The sequence below is a fragment of the Trichoderma evansii genome (assembly GCF_050947405.1).
Source record: "Trichoderma evansii strain SZMC 28006 chromosome Unknown GGI43scaffold_2, whole genome shotgun sequence".
Lineage (NCBI taxonomy): Eukaryota > Fungi > Ascomycota > Sordariomycetes > Hypocreales > Hypocreaceae > Trichoderma > Trichoderma evansii.
This window is the reverse complement of record NW_028145204.1, coordinates 486,325-503,747: the sequence shown is the minus strand read 5'-3', so window position 1 is coordinate 503,747 and position 17,423 is coordinate 486,325. Positions and strand designations below refer to the sequence as shown.

General features: G+C 50.3%; 5 protein-coding genes across 5 annotated transcripts; 3 read left to right on the top strand and 2 right to left on the bottom strand.

Moving 5' to 3' along the window:
- Positions 1-242: 242 nt before the first annotated feature.
- GGI43DRAFT_392653 (C2 domain-containing protein) lies at positions 243-6,047 on the top strand. Its single transcript, XM_083204586.1, has 4 exons — positions 243-1,024; positions 1,090-1,396; positions 1,451-4,161; positions 4,235-6,047. The coding sequence occupies exons 1-4, from the start codon at positions 836-838 to the stop codon at positions 5,576-5,578; spliced, it is 4,551 nt and encodes a 1,516-aa protein (XP_083064704.1). The 5' UTR covers positions 243-835; the 3' UTR covers positions 5,579-6,047.
- A 190-nt stretch (positions 6,048-6,237) lies between these two features.
- Positions 6,238-7,672, top strand: GGI43DRAFT_392652 (proteasome subunit beta). Its single transcript, XM_083204585.1, has 2 exons — positions 6,238-6,598; positions 6,744-7,672. The coding sequence occupies exons 1-2, from the start codon at positions 6,461-6,463 to the stop codon at positions 7,461-7,463; spliced, it is 858 nt and encodes a 285-aa protein (XP_083064703.1). The 5' UTR covers positions 6,238-6,460; the 3' UTR covers positions 7,464-7,672.
- On the bottom strand, positions 7,673-9,490 carry GGI43DRAFT_392651 (glycoprotease family protein). Its single transcript, XM_083204584.1, has one exon. It carries the CDS (start codon positions 9,349-9,351, stop codon positions 7,831-7,833), a length of 1,521 nt encoding a protein of 506 aa, XP_083064702.1. The 5' UTR covers positions 9,352-9,490; the 3' UTR covers positions 7,673-7,830.
- A 139-nt stretch (positions 9,491-9,629) lies between these two features.
- Positions 9,630-15,181, bottom strand: GGI43DRAFT_392649 (uncharacterized protein). The gene is made up of 2 exons (XM_083204583.1): positions 12,039-15,181; positions 9,630-12,002 (listed from the first exon to the last, which is right to left on the bottom strand). The coding sequence occupies exons 1-2, from the start codon at positions 14,625-14,627 to the stop codon at positions 9,903-9,905; spliced, it is 4,689 nt and encodes a 1,562-aa protein (XP_083064701.1). The 5' UTR covers positions 14,628-15,181; the 3' UTR covers positions 9,630-9,902.
- Positions 15,182-16,737: 1,556 nt separating this feature from the next.
- On the top strand, positions 16,738-17,293 carry GGI43DRAFT_141504 (uncharacterized protein). The gene has a single exon (XM_083199303.1). The coding sequence runs from the start codon at positions 16,780-16,782 to the stop codon at positions 17,068-17,070; it is 291 nt and encodes a 96-aa protein (XP_083064700.1). The 5' UTR covers positions 16,738-16,779; the 3' UTR covers positions 17,071-17,293.
- Positions 17,294-17,423: the final 130 nt, after the last annotated feature.

Below are 17,423 nucleotides of genomic sequence, written 5' to 3'. Positions count from 1 at the left end.
CTTGAAGGCGCCAATCGCACTGGTTGGGGTTGAGCCTGGCCCCCGCCCCATCTCATGGAGTGACCGCACTAGCAATTACGTCGTCGTCGTCGCCACGCTTTCAGCAGTACAGGGGCCCGACCAGCAAAGCTCCAGTGGGTACTGACAGCCAAGCTCCACTGTAGCTCCCTGGTTGGCGGCATCTGGAATAGTACAGGCAGTAAACCCCCGCCGCGCTGAGCTCAGACATAAAACCAGTTGACGTTTACACACGCACAAAGTACCACTGACGCACGCACCTTGGCGACAAAGAGATACGAAGTACAGTACGGTAATCTTCTCTCTGCGCCACGGACAACCGCCCGTGGTCAGCTCCACTGCACCACTCCTTGCTCCTTCTGCTGCTTCATTTCCAGATTGTGCCGAGCCACACGTGCATTAGTTTGTGGCTTTGTCTCCAAAAATCAAGGAGTGGTCAAAGCTAGCCGCTGCCGCTAACAACTTGTCCTCTTTTCCCTCCGTCATCACGATTTCTTCTTTCTGCAGCCTTGTTCGTTTTTCCTTTCTCTTGCTCTTCTTCTTTGATGCCCTGGCTAGCTCAGTGATGGGCCTTTGACACAATCGCACTGATTGTAAAATAAATTTCGATAGAGAGCCCTTTTCTGCTTCTTTTCCTCTTGGCCTTCGTCTTTTCATTACTCGTGGTCAAACTTCTTACTAGGGCGCCAGTCTGACCACCTGCCCCTCCATCACGGCCGGACCTCTGAATGACGTTATCGCAAATCAACCAAATCAATTGAACTGCCCAGCTGTTGCACTCGCATAATAGTTGTAGCAACGCCCATAGCTGGCCAACATGTCGGCCCTTGAGGCGCGCGAGCTCAAGCAGCAGGGGGCCATCGAGGCTGCCCAAAATCCCCAGAACCCGGTAACGGCCGAGGATGCTGAAAGGGTTCTGGTCGAGCAGGCCAGGAGTGCCGGTGTTCCTGGCTTTTCCTTTGATCCCAATGCTACTATAGAGGAAAAGCGTGCTCAGGTTGCTGCTGTATGACATATCTCCGGTTCCCATGTATATATACGCATTTATGCTAATGACATGCCTCGCATCAGGCCATCCCTCCCGGACTTCACCATATTAGACGGAATCAAGCCACGGCTATCGCTACTGATGTCGATGACGGTACTGGCCCAGATGAAGAGCTCCCGGAACCGACCAAAGAAGGTGCCGTTGAAGTGGGCAAAGATGAGCAAAGCAAGCACCTGGCCAATGGCGTCCCGCCGCATGTGGAAGAGGAATTCTCACGAACTGGCTGGGCTCCTCGAATCGGATGGCCTGCGGATAGCACACTCGCCGGTGAAAGTCTGCTTGATCACACTACATGGGTCGAGAGCCAGCTGCCGGATCATCTATATGGAGGTAGGTTTCACCAGCCAAACAGAAATAATATCGTCGGCTTACACGGATGAATAGATTGGTATCACAACACTGGCGTCATCATATTTGCCTGCATCTCTTCATGGTTAGTGGCGGTTTTCGGCGGCGGTCTTGGTTGGGTCATTATGGTTATGGCAATTTGCGGCACCTACTACAGGACTTCCCTTAGGCGAGTGCGCCGAAACTTTCGCGATGACATTACCCGAGAGCTTGCCCTCAAGAAGCTTGAGAATGACCATGAGTCTCTCGAATGGATTAACTCCTTCCTGGTCAAGTTTTGGCCCATCTATCAGCCTGTCCTCGCCCAGACCATTATCAACTCCGTCGATCAAGTGCTAAGCGGCGCAACGCCCGCTTTCCTTGACAGTTTGAAGCTCAAGACGTTTACACTGGGTACTAAACCTCCTCGAATGGAGCATGTGAAAACTTATCCCAATGCGGGAGACGATATCGTCAGAATGGACTGGAAGTTCAGCTTCACGCCCAATGATACTGCCGACATGACTTCGCGACAGATTAAGAATAAAATTAACCCCAAGGTCGTCCTGGAAATCCGAGTCGGAAAAGCCATGATCAGCAAAGGCCTTGACGTCATCGTAGAGGATATGTCCTTCTCCGGCATTATGCGAGTTAACATGAAGCTGCAGATTCCCTTCCCCCACATTGAGAAGATTGAAATGTGTTTCTTGGAGAAACCAACCATTGACTATGTTTGCAAGCCCCTCGGCGGTGAAAGTTTCGGTTTTGACATCAACTTCATCCCTGGCCTGGAAAAATTCATCTTGGAACAGATCCATGGCAATTTGGCTCCCATGATGTACGCTCCTCATGTCTTCCCTATCGAGGTCGCCAAGATGCTGGCTGGGTCCCCAGTTGACCAGGCTGTTGGCGTCCTCGTCGTGACTCTCCACGGAGCATACAACCTCAAGAACACAGACAACTTTGCGGGTACTGTTGATCCTTATGCAGTTCTTACTCTTAACGGCCGCCAAGAGCTTGCACGAACCAAAGTTGTTGATGACAATCCTAACCCCAGATGGAACGAAACGCATTACATCATTGTCACATCCTTCAACGACACTCTCAATATCCAGGTCTTTGACAAGAATGGCTTCCGCAAATCCAAAGAACTGGGCCAAGCCTCTTTCCCCTTGGAGAGAATTGAGGATCTCCATGTTTACGAAAATGAGCGTCTCGAGGTTGTTGGTGGCGGTAAAAACCGTGGTGTAGTCTCTTGCGACCTCCGCTTCTTCCGCGTCCTTGAAGGTCCGGTAGGCGAAGACGGCAAAAAGGGGCCTCCACCTGTCTCTAACCAAGGTATTCTGCGCTTTACTGTCGAGCAGGCCAAAGACCTGGATGGCACCAAGAGTCTCGTTGGCCTCTTAAATCCTTATGCCATCATGTTCCTCAACGGCAAAGTTGTCCACCAGACAAAGAAACTAAAGCGAACCAATAATCCCATCTGGGATAACGGATCCAAGGAAATTCTTATTACAGATCGCAAGAAGGCCAAGCTCGGTGTCACTGTCAAGGACGAACGGGATCTGTCCTCTGATTTGACTCTCGGTAAATACCAGATTAAGCTCGACGACTTATTGGACTGCATGGAACAAGGCAAAGAGTGGTATCAACTCTCAGGAGCCCAAACTGGTCGGGTGAAAATGATGGCACAATGGAGACCAGTCGCTATTTCAGGTGTTTCTGGCACCGGCGGCTACATGACTCCGATTGGTGTCATGAGACTCCAGTTCAAGAAGGCGACTGATCTCCGCAATTATGAGGCTTTTGGCAAATCTGATCCATACGTTCGGGTGCTTCTTTCTGGTCTTGACAAAGGACGAACGGTAACTTTCAAAAATGACCTAAATCCGGAATGGGACGAGGTTCTCTACATCCCCGTTCATACTGCACGAGAAACACTCACCCTCGAGGTTATGGATGAAGAAAAGCTTGGTAAAGATCGCACGCTCGGACTATGCGAAATTTCTACCGCCGATTTTGTTCAGCAGGATGAAATCGGCGAATATCTCATCAACGATACAAAGCACATTTTCCAAAGTGACCTTCGCATGCATGGAAAGGGTATCCCCAAGGGTATATTGACTTATACCGCTTCGTTTTTCCCTTGCCTCAACGTCGCCGACCCTGAGGAGGAGGAGGAGGAAGCAGAGGAAGCCGCGGCCGCAGCCGCAGCCGCAAGTGAAGAGTCTAAAATTCCCTCCGACAAACCGCTTAGCTCCGCATCCAAGACTGCATCCCGAACGTCTCTTGATGTATCTAGGAAGTCAGTCGACGTTTCCAGGAAGTCAGTTGACGCTTCCAGGAAGTCGCTAGATGCAGGCAAATTAAGCCCCAGCTTAGGAGAAGACGGCCGGCCTATATCACCATCGTCCATGAGATCCTCGTTGTCAATAGAGAAGAAGGGCCCTCCTAAGATTCATCTTACCCCTGAAGAGCTTCTCAGGTACGAGAGCGGTATTCTCATCTTCAGACTCATGGAGTCAGAGATGCCCGAGAGGGAGAGCCACTTGGAGATTTTCGTAGACGATATGGCCTACCCATCTTACACGTCTTCAACGGTGCCCTCAAAATCGTATAAATTCGATGAGATTGGTGACTGTGTTATCCGAGAACTTGACTTTTCTCGCCTAACACTCAAGGCGCGAAAGAAGGGGAAGGGTGATGACGTTGATGATACTTTGGCATATTTGTCCGGTAACACGATGGAGACACTGAAACAATGTTTGGTAAGTTTTTAACGCAACAAAATGCTTTGCTTTACCCCTACTCCGTCAAATTCTCTTCTTCTAACGTCTATAGAACAACCCCACAACCTTGAAGTTCAAGAGCGACGACGGTAGGGCCAGCTGGGTCAAAGTCAGCCTCAAGTATATTCCCCTTAAAATGGATCTCGATCCAAGTGAGAGTATCAACAACATGGGCAACCTCCGCGTAGATGTCTTGAACGGCACAGACTTGCCTTCAGCAGATAGGAATGGAAAGAGCGATCCTTACTGCAAATTCGAACTCAACGGCGTGGAAATATACAAGACAAAGGTCCAGAAAAAGACATTATCGCCAGTGTGGAATGAATTCTTTGAGGTAGCTGTGCCATCGAGAACAGGAGCTAAGTTTATCTGCAACGTCTATGACTACGATTTTGCCGATAAGCCCGATTTCCTAGGAGCCACTGTCATTAGACTAGACACCATGGAACCTTTCAAGGCGATGGAGCAGAGCTACCCGCTAGATGGCAAGTCAGGAAGCATCAAGCTTAGAATGGTTTTCCGTCCCGATTACATCACTCGAGCCAGACAGGGGACATCCACGTTCCAGGGCACCTTTGGCGGATCTTCGCGTATTGTCACCGGAGTAGCTGGCGTGCCATTCAAGGGAAGCGCCGCAGTGGCTGGGGCCGTGGGCCACGGCGTCGGCAGAGGTGCTTCTTTCCTGAAGCGCGGTATTCTTGGTAAAAAGGATCGAGAGAACTCGAACGGTTCGTTGACAGAGCTAGCAGAGGCACCAACGCTGCCGGGCGTGCCCAGCATCATTACGAATGGCAGTGATCTCCCTGGCAGCAACAGCAGCTCCAGGCCAACAACTAGTGCTGTCGACGGTTCCAAGGATTATCCTCCGCATTTGATGCCGGAGGGCGGCTCCGGTCATAACAGAACTAGGAGCTTCGGCAGCTCTTCCGTTCATAGTGCCGTCGGTGTTGGCGCACCAACCGGGACAGCTTCGTTTACTGTCGTGGGAGCTGCGGGATATCCTCATTCGACAGACTTGTATATCCTCATAACGCAAATCGCCCCCAAAGAAAAACTTATTGGTAAAACGAAGCACCACAAGTCATCTTCAGGACAGTGGAACTTTGACGAGACGTTCCGCATCAGCTGCACTCCAGACGCACAATTCAAGATCGAAGCCAAGGGCGAACATATGTTTGGAAGTGATGATAGTTTGGGCGAGTTTTTCTACTTTGTAGATGAGACGAATTCGCCAACTCCAAAAGAGCTCACCGTTGGCAGTGGCTTTGTGACTGTCAGGAGCTCATTTCAGCCTGCAGAGGAGAAATACCCCGACAGCCCCAAATCGACGTTTTCGCGGCACAAATTTTTGAGCAAGCGAGAGCCGCGGAGTCGAGAAACGACGCCAAACCCTTGAGTGGAGATGTCTTTGATGAGAAGAAATATGACGACCATCCTTTATGAAAAATCCGTGTTTTCTCTCTCTCTCTTACTTTTCAAGCTCAGATGGGAACGAGTATCGATATTTGCATCGAATTTTCCGTTGACGTAATGATATGGCCTCGTCATTGCTCTCTATGCCACTTGTAATTGTTTTATCTTTTTTGGTCTTTTTTTTCCTTGTTTTTTTCCATTATAGCTATGTATCGTTACAAGTCTGCTTGGAGTCTGTGGGATCTCGATTGCGAGGGAAATTCATAGGGCTCTTGTATATATATTTATAGGCGGCGCTGGACAAGCGAGATTCAAGCATGTCTGGCCAAATAGGACAGCCAATCTGCTACATTTTCGACAACTTTGAATAATTACGTCTAGTAGATGCTTTTTCCTCTTTCCTCTCCTCCTCCTTTTTTTTCTATGGCCAACATCCCCATTCGTAGACTGACAATGATAATATTGGTATGCTTAGTGGATGGTGTTGTAAGTCATCAGGCAACAAGGCACCAAGATATGGCTGGAGGTCAACTTAGTCAGCACACTTGCCTGCAGCCAATCAGAAGCTCGCACTGCTCGACAGAGGTCAGTCAGTGACGCGCGAGACGGAAGCTGCCTGACCTGGTACTGGTGCTCTAGTACAGCAACGAGGGGCGTCTTTTGGTCTTTCGGAACCTCAACCAGAACCACCAAAATCTCACAATTACAGACCACGGGCCGCCATCTCGATAAACTGCAGGCTGCACTGAATTTGAGTGTGCCTTGACCTGCAACATCGTCTCTCCGCAGCAGAACTGGGGGAGCATTGACTTGAAATTTGGCGGGGATCTTTCAACATTAGCATCAACAGACACACACAACAGCGATGGATTCTCTCGTTGCCAAGTACAGCCGGCCGGCATATGCGCAGAACGAGCCTCTTGAGGATGACGAGTATGGCCAGGAGCTGATGAACCCAGCGGCTCACCTGTCGCTCAACTTTGCCATGCCACCTGTTGCGCAGGTACGTCAACTCAGCTAGCAGCTATGTAGCTGCATACATATCCATATAGCTGTCTATCATTCTATATGAAGTAGAGGCAGGATAGGATCAAGATGCAGCTTATGCATGAATTTGAAACAAAGGCTGACTTTGAACTTTTCTTTAGCCCTCTGCTTGGCTCCGCGCTGCCACAGACGACCGCTCCAACCCCGACTGCCCCATCAAGATCGCCCACGGAACGACGACACTTGCTTTCCGCTTCCAGGGCGGTATCATCGTGGCCACCGATTCTCGAGCCACGGCCGGCAACTGGATTGCCTCACAGACCGTCAAGAAGGTCATTGAGATCAACAGTGTGCTGCTGGGAACCATGGCCGGTGGTGCCGCAGACTGCCAGTACTGGCTCGCCTGGCTGGGTATGCAGTGCCGTCTGCACGAGCTCCGCCACAAGCGCCGCATCAGTGTCGCCGCCGCCAGCAAGATTCTGGCCAACCTCATCTACAGCTACAAGGGCATGGGCCTCAGCATGGGCACCATGTGCGCCGGTGTGACCAAGGAGGAGGGCCCCGCGCTGTACTACGTCGACAGTGACGGCACGAGACTGGCAGGCAACCTATTCTGTGTGGGCAGTGGTCAGACTTTCGCCTACGGTGTTCTGGATTCCGAGTACAAGTACGATCTGACAGATGAGGAGGCGCTGGAGCTGGGTAAGAGAAGTATCCTGGCGGCGACGCACCGTGACGCTTACTCTGGTGGATACATCAACTTGTACCACGTCAAGGAGGCGGGCTGGGTCAAGCACGGCTTCATGGACACGAACCCGATCTTCTGGCAGACGAAGCTGGAGAAGGGCGAGTTTTCAAACGTTACGAGCGCGTTGGAGTAGAAGAGTGGAATGGAATAATTTTTTTTTTAGTTTTAAAGCAATAAAGAAGAAATAAGAAATCGAATGAGAGCAACACGTTGACAAATGTATTACAATGAATGTAGAGAGACAGAGAGATTAGAGGAGGCATATGAATACGAAGGAATAATTCATTCTCTCTGGGTTTAAGCTTTAGAGAAATCGGAATTGTGACGAGCATTTATTATCATTGCTAATTCTCTATCGTACAAAACAAAGCAGATTATATATCAATTCACTGCTTCAACACCAAGGGTATCATCGTTTATCATCAACAATAAACCAGCCTTCTCTCTCATCGTACAGATACATACATACCTCATGTATATAAGAAAGCTCTCTTCAATCCTCAATCCTCCTTTTCTTCTTCCACCTTCACCCACCCTCCAACTCCCAACATCCCTCCCCCAACCGCCGGATCCATAGGCCACCTCGCAATCGGTCGCACCGACAGCTCAGACCTGTACCCAGCCTCATACATCTCCATGCCCGCCCAGGCAATCATGGCGGCGTTGTCGGTACACAGCTCCAGCGGCGGTGCCACAATCTGCATGTCCGGGAACCCTCGCGCGGCGAGTGTCGTGCGTAGGATGTGCATGAGGAAGCGGTTGCTAGCGACGCCGCCGGCGACGACGAGGGTCTTTATGGCCTCTGGCGAAGATTGGAGGGAGGGGTGGTCTTGGAGGGCGAGGATGAGGCGGCTGACGAGGTGTTGGAAGGAGGCGCGGAAGGTGTGGCGGGCGAGGGCGCGGCGTTGGTCGAGAGAGATTTTGTCTACATCATCAAGGAGAGATGATGAAGAACTACTGTGTTTGGCAGCATCGTAGTTGGCTTCTATGGCGGCAACAATGTTGTGAACTTGCGTGTGAATGCTCGAAAACGAATACGCAAGTTTCCTCGAGTTACGATACGGCAGCGCAATCGACCATTCATACCCTGATGGAACGTCGTCAATCTCATCACGCCTCGACAGCGCTGGCTTGAAGAATGCCTCGTAATCGGCAGTTGTGTTTTCGCCAGGAGGGAACGCAAAGGCCTCCAGCACACGGCCATAACTGACGTCCGGGCTAGACTGTAGGATAGAAGGGGGGAGGATGACGCGAGCGGTTTGGTCGAGGAGGTTGCCGATGGCGACGTCGGCGGTAGTGGCGAGAATTTGGTGGTTGGTGAGGCTGGAGGAGAGAATGAGTTGGGTGTGGCCGCCGGAGACGAGGAGGGAGAGGAAGGGGAAGGATGGGCTCATTGGTGATGGTGATGAAGTTGAAGTTGTGATATTCTCAACATCATTCTCAATGCTACCGTTATTCTCCAGAGCATGGACGAGACGCGGCGTCAAGGCATGAGCTTGCATGTGATGCACGCCCACCAGAGGAACCTGCCACGCCAGAGCCAGTCCCTTTGCAACGTTCAATCCCACAGACAGGTTCGGCATGATGCCAGGGCCGCGAGTAGCACAGACAAAGTCGGGTATCTTCTTGTTGTTTCTGGCCTTTGTCTTCCATGTCTTCTCCTCTTCCATCTCCATCTTCGTCTCAACATCATCAGGCAAACTCTCCAACGCCTTCTCCACCAGTAGTGCCAAAGTCGAGTTATGCCCTTCCACCGTGATCATCGGGTTGATGCCCTTAAAGGCTCGGTTGTCCGACGAGATGCGCTCATTGAACAATAGCGTGGTCTTTCCACTTGCCGATTTTGATAGCACTGCCACGGCTGTGTCGTCGCATGATGTCTCGATTGCGAGAGTAGTCAAGGAATGATTCCTTATCCTTGATGATGATGCATTACAAGTAGTTGTGAGAGTGCGAATGGAGCTGCCGAACCGGGTGAGTGGCTGGCGAATGATGAGACAACGACATCGTGATGAGAGCATTAGGAGCTGCACTGTGTTATATATATGTTGTATATATCTTCTTAGTGAATATTTATATAAGCAGATTTTATGAGAAGAAATTCGAAAGGCTTGTCAATTCATCATTCGCTGCGCAAAAGTCATTAAGTTGATATCAGACTTTGATGCATGTAGTCGACTTTTTTTCGCTCCCACTACGCCGGGGTGGCGGGGCTCCACTCTGCCGCTGGCCTCCGTCAATATGATTTACACAACACAGCACAAGCAACGATGGATGCACTGAACAGTAAGCTCTTGAACACATTTTTAAAAGGGTTTCTTTTTTTTTTTTCCTGTTAATTTATCTTATTTTTATAAATAAACAAAAGGCCTTTCGTAAGCCTACAACGCTATTCAATGTGCGGATCAGCACAATATGCAGTGTCCGAGTACCCAATCCAATCCATCCAATCCATTTTAATACATGATATACCCAGTAGCATATAGCTAAGAAAAAAAGAAAATTAAAATGAAAGAAATATTATCTCATACTTGATATAATCCACCCCACTCTCATAGTATCATTAGATCTTTCATGACCAATTCGCCCATTGGCACTTGCAGCCTCCAGTGCCTCCGTCAAAGCCTCCAAACGTGGCATTGCCGCTACCGCGGTGGTTGATCCAAGTTCCTCCGGCAGCCATATTGTTGGCAAGTAATTCAGGAGCGCTTGTATTCAGCTTCTGGCGATCATCCATGGGCCACTCCCACACGACTTTGTGATTAGGGTCGCCGCCGTGAGTGTCCAGGGTCACCGTAACAGGATACGGCATTGTTCCCGGTTGGAACAGCTGAGGTGAGTTATCGATATCCTCACTGCCGTCCGAAGGTAGTAGTGAGCCTGTGCTATTCAATTTCCGCGTCCAAATTTGCACCAGCATACGAGTCTCGGCCCACGTAACGAGATGGTTGGCCTCTGTTTCGCTACAGCCACCATTTTCATCTGCGGGTACGTTTCCATCACTCGACTTATTGAGAGCAGTGACAGACTTGAGGAAGATGGTTCGTTGAAAGTATGTGTAGAATCCGTAATGCTCGGTAGGTAGACCACGGTCGAATAACCGAACTGGTTGCTGAACCGGATTAGGAATCATCACAGCAGGCGCTGGAGTGCCATCTGCTTTCAATTCTGGTGGGAAAATAATATCCGAAATATTAAGAATATCCGAGACAGTGGCCCTTTTGCTTAGAGACGGCAATTTAACTGTGTCGTTTAGGGACTCGAGGATACTAATGAAGAAAGGCGTTGGTTCTCCGGCCTTTTGGCTTGATTGGATATTATCTGTAGTCTCGCCCAGGAAAAACATCTCGTCAAAGGCTGGGGGGCTCGGATCTGGCTTGAATCCATCTACCGCGGAGTTGCTATTGCTCTCGCCTCTCTTAGAAACGGGAGTGGGTGGAGCGCCGTTGGGAATGTTCCACGCCTTATCCGTACTGTTATCCCATTGGATCTGGAAAATGATAGTTGGCTGATTGGGCTTAAATGGCGACACAGACGCTTGGGAATCCTTGGGCAAGGAGCAGCTCCATAAGGTAGATGGTTCAGTGCAGTCGCTCTTGGCAACGGTGTTATTCGGACCGACAAAGGTCAACACGCCGGTGGGCATGGCAGGATAATCCGTGAGATTGACCCAATTTGATGAGGGTATCGAGGAGGGCGTTGATGGGGATGAAGGGGATGAAGAAGAAGCCTGTCCCGGAGCTGGAGTCGAGCTTTGGTTACCTGATTCATGATGCCTGGAAAGGACGATGCCCAGAATAATCGCCAAGATTATGAGAAGAAGCAAGAGGAATCCGATGATACAACACCAAATTCTTCTCTTCTTGCGGCCCTCTGGTCCAGGGCGACCAAAGCAGCCTTTCTTTGGCACACAGCCTCGGCCCCTCCAGAGGCCACCGGCTCGTCTTGCCATCTTTTCTTCCTTCTCATGCCGCAGTCGCTTTCGCTCAATCTTGTGATCTTTGCCCAATTCTCGGTCAACATGTGACGCCTCAGCAGGATGCGCAGGGTCAGTAAATCCGTGCTCTAGAGACGGAGAATCAACCCTGATCCAGTTCTTGTTTCCAGAAGGAATCTCGTTTATTGTTAGATACGCTCTCTCCGGAGTGGCTGGTAACGTTTCAGGGACTCTTCGCTCTTCTAGCACTATATCAACAGGCTGTATAGCCCGGTTCTCGCCGCGGCGATGATCAACCGGAGAGCGCTGCCGAGACAAAACCGACGTCACAAAGTTACTTGCTGCCCGAACATGTCCTGAGCCTACTCGCGCCTTTCGTTCTGCATCAGGCGATTTTGATGAGGTTGGTGATACAGAGAAACGGCTATGCTGCTCCAAAGTGGGATTTGTAGTAGAAGCCTGTGTCTCTCGTTCATGTGCTAGCAGTTGGACTCCCACAGGCCGAGACATATTTGTAGAAGTATCCTCAACGTTACGTGCGGATAGAGAAGCACCACCAGACCGACTTGTGGTCGACGCTTCGTGCGTAATGTTGCCCGCTTCTTTGGTAGATCTTTCAGATTTTTCAATGCGATGCAAGACCTTAGCGGTCAGTATACCAGCGCCAGCAGAAGCTGCGGCGGCTCCATTTGTCTCATGACCAGCTGCCCGCAAAGTAGCAGGTGCTGTTTTCTCTGTTGCTCTGTCTGCTGCTCTCTCTGCTGCTCTCTCTGCTGCTCTCTCTGCTGCTCTCTCTGCTGCTCTCTCTGCTGCTCTCTCTGCTGCTCTCTCTGCTGCTACCGATGTAGTTGGTGCAGCTGTTGTAGACGCTTCGATAGGTGCTGCAACGTGGGCAGCGCAGGCAGTGTAAGTTGCAGGTACAGATGTCATCGCCGGTGCAACTGGTGCCGGTACCAAGGCGACGTTATGAGGCATTTCTGTCTGGGGAGCCTGAGTATGCAGATGATGACCAGGTGGGAAGACAGCCTGGTACTTGATGGCAGCTCCAGCCTGCTTCTTGGATGAAGGCGAAGGCGGAGTATCGGCCCTCAAATTAGTTATCCCCAAGCCTTGAACCATCTCTCGCGAACCTGCTTCATGGTGTCCCAAAACACCTCGTGCAGATTCAGCCGCTACACCAACCTTGAGCACATCTCCTCGAGGTGACGGCGTCCGTCGTGGTGTTGGGATCTTTATAGTTGGCGTAGAATTCAGTCCAACGCGATCTATCACAAACTTTTGCGGTTGCTCGCCGGTATTTATCTCTATGTGGACCACGATCGGTCGCTCAGACCCTTCCCGCATGCCAACCTCTCTCGGTGGTGGAGTCTGTCGAGGTGTTGGTACTTTAATGATTGGGGCCTGGGCTTCTTGTCGCTGAGGCCTGGGTGGAGGAGTAAGGTCACGTTTCTGTTCGTGTTTTGGTTGAGAGTCGGTGGGCATCATTTGACGCTCTCTGATCTCAGTAGATACAAATTCGTATGTGTGTACTTCTTTGGATTTTGATGTCTCTGAGGAGATCATTTCATGAAATTTTGAGGAAGATTGCTGATGCTTGTCAGACTGGGATGTGAGTGTTGAGCTCTCATTCACAGCACGGGACTTGTCAGATAGCTTTGTTTGCTCCTCTGTTTCAATGGTAATCAAGATGTTGTCATCTTCAGCCTTATAAATGCCTTGAGACAGATTCTCCTCTCTAACGCTCTTCGACATGTCAAAGTCAGGAGAAAATGTAGACAGACCCCGCTGCTTTTCCAACATGGATAATCCCAGGATGGCACGGCCGCCTTCCATGTTGACAGTTGTAGGATTTTGATGCTCATCTTTTTCCACAGACGGTGAAATCTGTTTCGTATCGGGCTTTGAGATGATGGTTTTCCAGGATTGCCGACTCTTTGGAGTCAGCGCAGAGCTCTGTTCTCCTTTGTTGTCTGCGGCTTTGGCGATTTGATGTCCCCTCTGATCCAAAGGGGATTCCATCTGCGTTCTTCGGCTCGCAAAGGACATTCTCATGTCCAAAAATGGGGTAACCAAATGGTGATCCCACCAGCCACGTACACTATCAGGAGTGCGCGCAGATAGTTTACTTGCGGGCGATTTCAAGGGGGTGACTCCATCCTCTTCGAAAAGCGTGCAAGGAGTCCCAGACTCATCTTCGTCATCCTTGTTCTTACGCTGCTCTATGCCAATGAGACGCTGTGGTATCGTCGATGCTGTCTGCTTGTAGCCGGCCGGAAGAGCAGGAACGGGAGGGACTTCCTCATCTCTCAACCCAGGAGCTATGAAGCCCGCCATAGATGCTTGCGAGTATACGCTTGACGGATACCTGATTGTGCTAAACGAACTCGCAGTATCGGGGGTATCTGGAGACCACATTGATTTAAGTTGGGTGGGAACTGAAGGGGGGTTTCCGCGGTCATTCGTTGTCTGGAAATTAAAAGGATATGGATTTCTCATCTCGCCGTTTGGAGTGTCAATGTTGTTGACCGTCGCTGTGAGGGGATCGATCCCTCGACTTGCGACCTCATCGGAAGGCAGAGTAATTCCGATTACTATCGGTCTAGCTTCTGGGGAAAGCTGTTCATCGGGGGATTGAGCATCGTCGGCTTGAAGAGGAGAGGGGGATGCGACCAGATGGTCCCCGTTGTTCCCTCTCCTTAGCCAGTTCCAGTTTCCAACAGATCCCGGGTTAGGGGATCCCTCCAAAGCTCTTAGAGCAGCTGCATCGGCAAACTTTGGGTTTCGCCTTGCTGGTGACTTTGCTTGATTGGCTATGTGATTTTGCCGCCTCAGCTTTGTCATATCCGTGATCAGCGTGATTCCAAGCTTTGCGTTCCGCTGCTTCGGAGGCCTCTTTGACACCGGCCGGCTGGTTCTAGCTGTTGAACGTCTCATGGATACCTTTACGCTTGGATGTTTGGCCACCTTGGTGAGGAACAAGGCCGGCGTAGGTGGTGGGGCTTGTAGGCCAGTCTGGACATCGTCTTCGATGGGAGAAACCTCGTCAGTAGAGCTGACAGAGAGGCTGTCGCTATCCAAAGGAGATGGGCTGCGGGTAGTCATAGCCGAACTGCTGGCGTTCATATTTAAGAATGGACTGCTTGTGAAAAGTTTCTGGTGGTCTGAGTGGTCGCCAGCGGGGGTCTCGCCAACGTCTATTAGTGTAACGACGTCGTCATCTTCCCAGTCTTCCCAGTCCTCTCCTGTGTGGCGTTTTGATGAAAGATAAGAGGCATGACGCGGTGCTGCGGATTTGCGAGTTTTCGGTGAGAGCCTGCTGCCATGCAGAGGCTCAGTATGTTTACCGTAATTGAAGGACATGTTTAGATCGTGTAAAGCGAAAGCATATGGGTCGGGCTCGTGATCGTAATGGGTTGGGTATCGTAATTATTCGTCAGGTGATGAACCGTCGCAGCACATAAAATCAAATTGCAATCATCACAAGCGCCAGGCCAAGAGATGATGAAGGTGTCCGTGGCGCGGGTAACAAAGAATGAATGAAGGTTGAATATACAAAGAGTGCAAGATGGAGGGCGTGAGGCGCAAGAAAGTAGGAAACAACGCCTATTCCAACAATGAATCACGAACACATCCGCTCAGAGTGAAAATAGAAACAGAAACAATAGAAAGTGAAGGCTACTCTATTGATAAAGAAAAACAATCGGTCGACAATAGGCGAGGGTTTGCGGGTTGCTCCCAGCCAGCAAAGGTCTCCCCACTCTGGATTCTCGGCCCGGTCTCAAGCATGGCCTATCCATCATCTGCTTCATCCTCCTCGCAGTTTCCCGTTTCCCTTGCTGTAAAACACTCCATGGTGGCGCGTTTTCGTGCTCTTTTGTCTGAGGCTTGAGCTCGATTGCGATGCTGGCTGGCGGATTGGTTGGAGGTGCAGCTTGCAGGTATGAAATAGGCGCCGTGTTAGCATGAAAACGCATCGTGATTGGCTGCAGACTTGGGCGCTACGGTGCAGGGTCAACTGATTGGCCGCTTGTCGCCTTCCGGGCGGCTAAAGCTTGGCCGCTGCGCAACACCCGCGGTGGGACCTTCAGGGGTGCATCTGCTGTGCAGTAATTTGAGACCAGCTAATCTCAACACCTTCTACTCTGGAAGCCTACCCTAGAAAATGCATGACAGCTAGAAGGATTTGCAACGACAGAGCTGCAGGCATCCACAAATTAGGGTGGCTAGGTGTACAGATTATTACTCATATATTAATGCAACAAGCGCTCGAAACATTCCATTTACTGGGTACTGCGCTAAAGGTATGATGCATGTCGATAGGCATAGCGGATAGCGGCACAAGTTGGATATATATGAGCTATGCACCAGCTACCTATATAGCACTCTACACCCGACAGAGATACAAGAGGTATTTAGCGCGAGGGGACTAAAATATATGCTTGGCATACATAATTTTTATTTAGCGCAAATCAATTTGTTGCTACCTGCAATATCTAGGAAACCAGATGCTCCTATGGTGAAATTTGGGCAAGCAAGCATTAAAGAAATGATAGAACAATGAACGGTAGTGCACAGCCAGTGCCACGTGAAATAGCATAGCTCAAGGCAAGAGAAGAGACATGGCAGAAATGGCAAGTCAAGACGAAGGAGACACACATTTGATACGCGTCTCAGCCACGTTCTCGGAAACCCCCGCATACGCTACGATGTGCAACTTCTAGAATCCAAAGCTTCTGTCTTATATGACGTCTATCAATCGCGGGGTTTCAGAAATGCAGCTAAATGACCTTGTCAGAGTATCAAACAACTAGATATAATGCTCCATGACGATTATAAAATTGCTGTCGTGGCAGTGTTTGGTCATTGCTTGAGCATATATACCATATTACCTGAGCAGTACGATTGAATTGAGCACCTCCAAAGAGCTGACAAGTGACGTGTTGATGAGAACCAAGATATTGGCTTCGGCCGAATTTACAGTTGGCTTCACCTGAAAGAAGGCGTTTGATAAAAGGCGGGGGATGTTTGATGCCCTTGAGATCTCATGACGACAGTGAACCTTGGCTGTGATGCTTGAGTTAAAGTGCGCCTCTGGATAGGAACTTTGTAAAGTAGTTCGCATGCACCCCATCTACTACTAGTACGATCTATTTACTAATCCGGCGGCAGCATTAAAAGCGGCAAAGAAGAGCCGCCGATGGCGCAGGCAACGCCATTGCTATAAGTTGCCGGTATTATGATTACCTGTAAGCTGACCAGTCTGTCTATTTTAGGGCTGTTGCTTTGATGTTGTAGAGAGAACACTTTAGCACCCAGCAAACAAGGCCACCATTGTTCTCTGCAAACGGAAAGAATCCTCCATTGTGTTTCATTCCACACGATCGAGGAGCGAGTACAGCGAAGCTATAAGCAGAGAAACGCAAGATGGCTCGTAGTTTTGACTTTGCAACTACCAAAAATACGGGCTACGATACTTTTTTCCACGTCTTGGCTCTGCGTGAGCTCGACGTACATGGCGATTTTATTCGACAGAGCGGCATGCCTTAGTAATGCGTGTCAATCGCTTGACATCAAATTTAACGCCATGCCGCTAAACCCCAAGCAGAGAATCGTGGCGGCTCCTCCGAGTTTGAAGCACCGGCAAGGCTCACCACAACCTCTGGATCTAGCCTCTTCGGCGATGGGCGCAGCTCCGCAGCGCGTCGACCCTGGGCTAAGCATTGCGCTACAGGGGACCGCTCAAGTAGCGGTGCTGGAGCGCTGGCGAAGAAACCGATGCGTATTGGAGGAACCACTGCTCTGAAGACCAGCGCCAGCACGGGGCAAACTCAGCCGCATACGAGAGCTCCAGACACTATTGGGCCTGCCCTTGTGGCAAGGTGTGAGGTACGAAGTCCAGCTCCGTATTAATATTGGACGACGGAGAAAATATCGCAGCGAAGAACGAGCTGCTGCTCGACTCCATCGCTGGACTCGTTGATGGTTGGCCCCGCGGCCCCCTGAACGTCGCGGGCCAGAGGCTGATGATGGATGGATGCTGGCATCAACCAGTCACTGCAGCTGAACAAAGCAGCACGGTTCATCAATCTTAAAATTTGCTTAGCGGCTAAAGAATCCTCCTTATCGCGCAATGCCAGGGCACCCCAAGTATTGGTA

Coding starts and splice junctions, on each gene's coding strand:
- GGI43DRAFT_392652 (XM_083204585.1), top strand. CDS start 6,461: ATGGATTCTCTCGTTGCCAAGTACAGCCGGCCGGCATATGCGCAGAAC. Junction 6,599..6,743: donor CCATGCCACCTGTTGCGCAG/GTACGTCAACTC, acceptor ACTTTTCTTTAG/CCCTCTGCTTGGCTCCGCGC.
- GGI43DRAFT_392649 (XM_083204583.1), bottom strand. CDS start 14,627: ATGTCCTTCAATTACGGTAAACATACTGAGCCTCTGCATGGCAGCAGG. Junction 12,003..12,038: donor GAGCAGCAGAGAGAGCAGCA/GAGAGAGCAGCA, acceptor GACAGAGCAACA/GAGAAAACAGCACCTGCTAC.
- GGI43DRAFT_392653 (XM_083204586.1), top strand. CDS start 836: ATGTCGGCCCTTGAGGCGCGCGAGCTCAAGCAGCAGGGGGCCATCGAG. Junction 1,025..1,089: donor AGCGTGCTCAGGTTGCTGCT/GTATGACATATC, acceptor GCCTCGCATCAG/GCCATCCCTCCCGGACTTCA. Junction 4,162..4,234: donor AGACACTGAAACAATGTTTG/GTAAGTTTTTAA, acceptor TAACGTCTATAG/AACAACCCCACAACCTTGAA.
- GGI43DRAFT_392651 (XM_083204584.1), bottom strand. CDS start 9,351: ATGCTCTCATCACGATGTCGTTGTCTCATCATTCGCCAGCCACTCACC.
- GGI43DRAFT_141504 (XM_083199303.1), top strand. CDS start 16,780: ATGGCGATTTTATTCGACAGAGCGGCATGCCTTAGTAATGCGTGTCAA.